Here is a 7,500-nt window from a genome sequence, read left to right on the forward strand (position 1 = left end):
CCTGCTCCACACCAGCCTCAAAGGGCAGACCAGGAGGGACAACCTCTCATCATTCCTGTCGGCTTATTACCAACGCTTCAGTCAGGTCCTGGCGGCTGGTGGCAGCGCGGTGCCCTTCTCTCTCCAGGATCTCACGCAGGAGTATAAGAATCATCTTACCTATGGACTGATAACAGGCTTATTAGCAGTGGTTTTCGGCCTGCGTGGGGAGGAGGGACTCAACGACAGCGACGGTAAGGCCGATTTGCAGGACAAAAGGAAGGATCACCTTATCAGGGCGATGACAAATCAACCAAATATTCGTGATAAACTTGTTTTCTTGATTGATGAGATGATCGAAAACGGAATTATTACATGACTGTAAGCTATATGACATAATAAGGAGTTCTCATCTGTGTTTGATATTTGCGCTTGTATTAATTCCTTATATGCTACCGCGATACAATTGCTGTTTCATTACGTATTTGCATTGTTTTGGACTCCAAGTGATATAAAACAAATGTTAATTAGAGTGATAATTATCTTTTAAGGAATAGTACAAAATATTGTATTAGGAGAATATAAATAAACACATGAGAAGCTATTAACAGATAATCAAAATTCGCAAACTTATTTGATACAGTGTACACTCAGACCCACATTATTATTAACATTCTGAATACATCAAATATTTTGTATACCTAAAACGTAACATTTGTGGCGAAGTTAGTGGGATAACCAGTTTCCATCTATAGGGTACAATCATATTTACCTGTTTAACAATACAAGTATCCTCTCCAAAAGAAATTTGTAAACTCGGAATGTTTAACAGATTTACTGTCCTTCTAGTATTCGTTTCAGAAAATGCCCATGGCTAGTAAGTGATACTTCAAGTTAAAGATAATCCATTTTTGTTCCAAAAATAGTCTGCGAATTAAATTTCCTTTCCGTGAACTTGTTCTCACTTTACTATACTTGTTTACTCGGATATCCCTACATTATTTGGAAACATTATCGTGACAAAGAAGAAAGCGACTTCGCCAGAACATCTAGGCACCAAGAAGCAGAAAGAGGTATCATTCCTCACTATCGAACAAAAGTTAGAATTATGTTTGTTTTGTACAATACCTACCATGGCTGGACTAAATCTAAGCATCACCATCATCATCATCATCATCATCATGAGTTTGGCTTGCGTACATTATGCTTATCACGCAAGACAAAGACAAAGACATTTTCCCTAATCAAATGGATGCTGTTGAGGTTATGTTGAACGGAATCGGTGGACACGAAGTGATGCAGAATTGGCTGGGCAGGAATAAGATCAGAGTGTAAGGAAGCTGGAGAATCGGATCAGAATATATTCTCTCGTCTAATTAGTGTTCTGCCTCGGCGATATTTCCTTCCATACTAGCTCTGAGTGTGTAAGAGCCTCTCTCTCTCTCTCTCTCTCTCTCTCTCTCTCTCTCTCTCTCTCTCTCTCTCTCTCTCTCTCTCTCTCTCTCTCTCTCTCTCTCTCCCTCTCTCTCTCTCTTTCGCTTTCCCTTTCTCTCTCTCTCTCTCTCTCTCTCTCTCTCTCTCTCTCTCTCTCTCTCTCTCTCTCTCTCTCTCTCTCTCTCTCCCTCTCTCTCTCTCTTTCGCTTTCCCTTTCTCTCTCTCTCTCTCTCTCTCTCTCTCTCTCTCTCTCTCTCTCTCTCTCTCTCTCTCTCTCTCTCTCACTCTCTCTCTCTCTCTCTCTCTCTCCCTCTCTCTCTCTTTCGCTTTCCCTTTCTCTCTCTCTCTCTCTCTCTCTCTCTCTCTCTCTCTCTCTCTCTCTCTCTCTCTCTCTCTCTCCTCTCCTCTCTCTCTCTCTTTCGCTTTCCCTTTCTCTCTCTCTCTCTCTCTCTCTCTCTCTCTCTCTCTCTCTCTCACTCTCTCTCTCTCTCTCTCTCTCTCTCTCTCTCTCTCTCTCTCTCTCTCTCCCTCTCTCTCTCTCTTTCGCTTTCCCTTTCTCTCTCTCTCTCTCTCTCTCTCTCTCTCTCTCTCTCTCTCTCTCTCTCTCTCTCTCTCTCACTCTCTCTCTCTCTCTCTCTCCCTCTCTCTCTCTTTCGCTTTCCCTTTCTCTCTCTCTCTCTCTCTCTCTCTCTCTCTCTCTCTCTCTCTCTCTCTCTCTCTCTCTCTCTTTCTCTTTCCCTTTCTCTCTCGCTCTCTCCCCCCCCCTCTCTCTCTCTCTCTCTCTCTCTCTCTCTCTCTCTCTCTCTCTCTCTCTCTCTCTCTCTCTCTCTCTCTCTCTCTCTCTTTCCCTCTCTCTCTCTCTCTCTCTCTCTTTCTGTGTGTGTGTGTTTGTGTGTGTGTGTTTGTGTATGATACAGTGATATTGCTCCTTCTATTTACCTTTTCTGCATTGCAATTTTCAGGCTCGTTGCTCCCCTGCCATTGCATATTGCTAGAATTCTTCAGAGAGCTCATTAGTTCATCTTTTCCCTTTAACACAGACTCCACAGCAACAGGCACTCCTTTGAAGATTGGCTTGAACGCTATCACCTTCTAAGCTCTAGGAAATTTCAGCTTCATGTCATAACACGGAGAATTTTCGTACCTATAAATATACCCTTGGGTCTCTATAATATTTAATTTTCTTCAATATTTATGAAAGTGCACTGAAAGGTTTGACGTTAAATTTTCATGTATGCTTAAAAGGTACTGCTTTTCTTTTAAGCTCTGCTGTTAATGGATATATCATTAGTCATTATGGATTATTGCTTGGAGATTTTATTGGTTATATAATGTCTTGCATTCATATCATGACGACAGTTAGAATGTGGATGGACTTGTAGAACCGTATATCATATATATACCATACACACACAAATAAGAAAAATAAAATAAAAAAACACATCATATACACACTCACACCTTCTCCCCCCACCCTCTCTCTGTCTCTCTCTCTCTCTCTCTCTCTCTCTCTCTCTCTCTCTCTCTCTCTCTCTCTCTCTCTCTCTCTCTCTCTCTCTCTCTCTTCCACCCTCCTTCTACCTTTCGCCTCCTCTCTCCCTCTATCTTCCCCTCTATCTCTCTATCTCTCTCTCTCTCTCTCTCTCTCTCTCTCTCTCTATCTATCTATCTATCTATCTCTCTCTCTCTCTCTCTCTCTCTCTCTCTCTCTCTTCCACCCTCCTTCTACCTTTCGCCTCCTCTCTCCCTCTATCTTCCCCTCTATCTCGCTCTCTCTCTCTCTCTCTCTCTCTCTCTCTCTCTCTCTCTCTCTCTCTCTCTCTCTCTCTCTCTCTCTCTCTCTCTCTCTCTCTCTCTCTCTCTCTCTCTCTCTCTCTCTCTCTCTCTCTCTCTCTCTCTCTCTCTCTTCCACCCTCCTTCTACCTTTCGCCTCCTCTCTCCCTCTATCTTCCCCTCTCCTTCTACCCATCGGCATTTTTTCTCACTTTATTAACCTATCATGCCTTCATTCTATTGGTAAACGTTAACCCGTATTGTATGTTTACTGTAGTTGTTGTTGTAGTTGTAAAGAGCGTATGCAGTTTTGCATGCAAATACTTATCACTTTAACTTACTCGAAAATGTATTGTCTGGCTTTGTTGTTCCGTATTCCTTACACATATCATATATTTTCCCGATTTTGTAATCAAGCAAGTTCATTGGTGTTGTATTATCACGATCTCTATCAACTGCTGGTGCTCAACTGATGCTAACTGTGAAAAAAATGCCTTAAGACTCTTTCTTCATGTGATTATTATAAAACCTTTTCTAATGAAGATCATTTTGTCTTATATGAGTGCAATTTTCTCTCCGCTAACTGAGTCCTTTTTGCCAGATAATTTCAGGGAAGTGAGTAATCATTTAAGTTTCTATTTTTACATCACAAGTGCAAGCAAGTGTAATAATGTCACCGTTATATATAAATTTTATTCTTCGTATTTCTAGTTATTTAGTTCCTGTTTTAGTATGCACGACTTTATAGTTATATGCCTTGAGTAATTTGACAATGTCGAAAGATTTTTAATTAAAGAAAATTTGTAGTTTTTCAATTCAGCTACAGCGATGTATTGGTATTTTTTGTAATAACGTTAAGCGAAAAGTATCCTTATTATGATCAGGACGATGATGATTGTGGAAAAGGTATATATGAGACTGGATACGCATGATGTATTTCTGATGAAGATAGATTCGAAACCGGTCAAATACATTTCTTGTATTGTGAAGATATTCATTCGCATTCATACCTTTTGTACATTTGTCAACATGAATACGATGATGATCATGATGCTGATGATAATGATAATGATAATAATAGTAATTATGATGATGATGATGGTAATGATGATAATAATGATAATGATGATAATGACGATGCTGATGATATTCATATCATTAACATTATTATAATTTCATTCGTGATTATTATCATTATATATACATATACATAAACACGTACATACATACATACACATATTTCTATTTCTCTCTCTCTCTCTCTCTCTCTCTCTCTCTCTCTCTCTATATATATATATATATATATATATATATATATATATATATATACATCTATACCTATACCTATACCTATATATATCTATATATACATATCTATAAACATAGATATATATATTTAAAGAAATAGCAGATCTAATGAGAAACTTGGGATGGAGGATAAAGACAGCAACCATCGCTCATCTGAACAAGTAATACCAAGCGAAGATAACATAAAACCATAACAGTAAACCATAAAGAATGTGAAGATTGATCGTCAGTTTCAATGATTAATGCTCACGGTTATCAAAAATATGTGAAAGAATTACGGTAATTGGCTTACATAAGTGCTCAGGCGATATCAATACTAATTAAGCGAAGGGAGCTCTCAGTTGACTTTATTGTAAGGAAAATATTAGACAACGAAAAAAAAAAAAACTGTTTGGGTAAAATGAGAGCTAAATAAATCAGGTTATTATCGAGATGTAAAATGTTTGTCTAAATATATCTGCTGCAACATGTGAAACGCTTTATGCAATAATCCTTCCCATACTAAGATTATTATAGAATTTGGGGAAAATGTACATGAAAAGTGTGTATTTTGCTGATTTCTTGTATAAAATTTTTTTTTTTGTAGCATGAGCTCTCTATGAAATGGTATTAAATGCAAGCCCATTGTGATCTCTTCAACATATTTCTTGAAAGGAAGAAGTGAAAGAGAAAAAGGAGAATGTATTTATATCCCATGCCTAGAATGAAAGCAGAAGTCGACAGGGTCATTATAGCCATCACTCCTTTGGGTTGTAGAACCTACTTCATGGATGGATCAGTCGATCCTGTAACCCACGCTGCAGGCACCAGCTTCATAACAATGGATAGCACAACATCCATATCTCCAGGGAGAGGCAGTTGCGATCATGGGAGCAGTTCGTATTCAGTCATAATAAATCAATTGAGTCAGCTATAAATAACTGACACAGACCGGGCTACATATATGGAAGGCCGGGCGAAAAAAATCTCACTGAACTGAAAATTCAGCAGTTGTCCTGTGTCCTTGACTTGTGTGATTTCCTCAGCCATGTGACCTTGCCTACATTCGTGGACCCTCTTTCCTACCGCCAATATTTCTCCTGATTTTTTTTTCTGACGTATTGTTTAGCCCTTGCAGGTAAAACCTGTGAAATGCTTCCTCTGGTTTGTTTCTGTTGACCTGAAAACTTTGATTCTTAAACGAACCCTGACACTTATTAATGCAGGACTAATCTTTGTATAATCTGAATATCTCTGTTACAGTATATTTAAATGTCATCATCAAGTCAGTCTTCAAAGAGCTGAGATGAGCTACAGAGCACTTTTAAGATTCTGGAATATGATGGCAGAAGCAACAGAAATAGAAAAAATCAATTCTAAAGATAAGGGTACAGTTTACACGGATTTCTGTCACTGTATACATTTTTTTCCAGAAAACAAATTTTTATTAATCTATATAAGTTATCAAGTTGTACATTGCTATCTATCTTTTAAGTTATGAATAGTAAAGATGATACATATCTGTTGCCTGTTTATGAGAAATTAGTCATACAATTACTTTATTTTCGATCATTTCATCAAAAACACTAAGGAATCGAGAGTGTAACAGGGAGGATTTGGATACTTCGTTGAGCATGTCTTTCATTGAATCCGAATATCCTTCTGGATCATCCCCATTGATTTCTCCACCGCAAAGAATCAGGATGTTGACAAACAGTGACATCAGCAGCCCATACTCAAGGCGGTTCCTGTACTCCTGACGAAGCTCCTGTCGGGAGAAGGGCATGGCAGTCTTCCCTGCTTCCGTGACACCGAAGAAAGTCGAGAAGTAAATGTCTAGAAATGTTTCAAGATTTGTTTTCCTTACATGACCTTCCAGACTTGTGTGTAAGAGGAAACTGAGGTCGGTGGCGAGGGATGCCTGGCGACACAGTTGGAAGTCCAGTAACATAACTTCCACAGGAACGTTGTCTTCATATCTGTAAATAATTCAAGACGATTAGAGGTAGATACTAATAGTCTTATTGTCCGTGGTGGCTCACTTTTAAGTTAATAATACGAACTGTTCTACATTACGTACCTAAAGAGCACATTGTTGATCCAGCAATCGCCATGACAGAGGACATCGAAGGGAGAAACCCTTTGAAGCTGATTCTCCATTATCTCCAACCCTCTCGTCTTGTTCCTGGCCAGCCAGTTCTCTGCCACTTCATACCCACCAATTGTATTAAGCATTCCCTGAACCATATCTACATGCTTGGCATATACACCCTGTATTGTTTGTGCTGCATTATCACCGTAGTTGAAATAATCCAACTTTAGGATTGGACATTTCTCGGCAAGGTCTGGAATTCTAGACTTCAGGACGTACGAGGCTGCGTGGAGTCTTGCCAGTTCCTCGAGGACGAGCTTGGTGTGGCCGACGTCCATGCCTTTCTTGCGGTCGAACATCCTGAATCCTCTGGGCTGAAGGTCTTCTAAGAATATAACTTCTCGATTTTCTTCTTGTGAAGTATAGAAACACTTGGGAACTTTTAAAGGTATCTGATCAATTTCTTGGAGTTGTGACTGGATTAGATGAACGAGTTGCTGATAGAACACTTGTTCTTTTTGGAAAGAGATGTAAGTGAAGTTCTCAAGGAGTTTGAATCGGTTGGGGTTATACTTGACAATATAAGAAGTAGTATTAAATACTTTCCCACTTGAGAATTTAACGTTAACTCTGGCCACAAATGTTGCATAGTTATCTCCTTTCTTGGTGCATTCTTGGACCGTGAAGGAGACGAGGCGAGCGTCGCTTCCCTTGTCGTTCTTGAGCGCCGCCTCGACACTCTCCTGCGTGATCTCGCTCGGATGAAACACTACATCATTAGTTGCCACTGGAAGTACAAATGTCTGCTGTTACTAAATTACATACAGTACTTCAAATACACATACATGCGCACACATACACAACAAAACAACCATGTTTCAGTTGCACACCAGTGAAGTGCTCCATCAGATGTGGCTGAAGTTGGCTTGCCACAT

General features: G+C 39.4%; 2 protein-coding genes across 2 annotated transcripts in view; one reads left to right on the top strand and one right to left on the bottom strand.

Moving 5' to 3' along the window:
- Positions 1-933, top strand: part of LOC125047012 — a 13,215-nt gene extending 12,282 nt beyond the window's left edge. The window contains exon 7 of the mRNA XM_047645037.1: positions 1-933. This exon is cut by the window's left edge and continues 87 nt beyond it. Coding sequence (XP_047500993.1) covers positions 1-358 — 358 coding nt within the window. The 3' untranslated portion in view covers positions 359-933.
- A 4,789-nt stretch (positions 934-5,722) lies between these two features.
- Positions 5,723-7,500, bottom strand: part of LOC125047249 — a 5,762-nt gene continuing 3,984 nt past the window's right edge. The window contains exons 2-3 of the mRNA XM_047645462.1: positions 6,554-7,352; positions 5,723-6,452 (exon numbers count right to left, since the gene is read on the bottom strand). Coding sequence (XP_047501418.1) covers positions 6,020-6,452; positions 6,554-7,352 — 1,232 coding nt within the window. The 3' untranslated portion in view covers positions 5,723-6,019. The remainder of the gene's footprint in view (positions 6,453-6,553; positions 7,353-7,500) is intronic.

The sequence above is a fragment of the Penaeus chinensis genome, chromosome 40, assembly GCF_019202785.1.
Source record: "Penaeus chinensis breed Huanghai No. 1 chromosome 40, ASM1920278v2, whole genome shotgun sequence".
NCBI classification, from domain to species: Eukaryota; Metazoa; Arthropoda; class Malacostraca; order Decapoda; family Penaeidae; genus Penaeus; species Penaeus chinensis.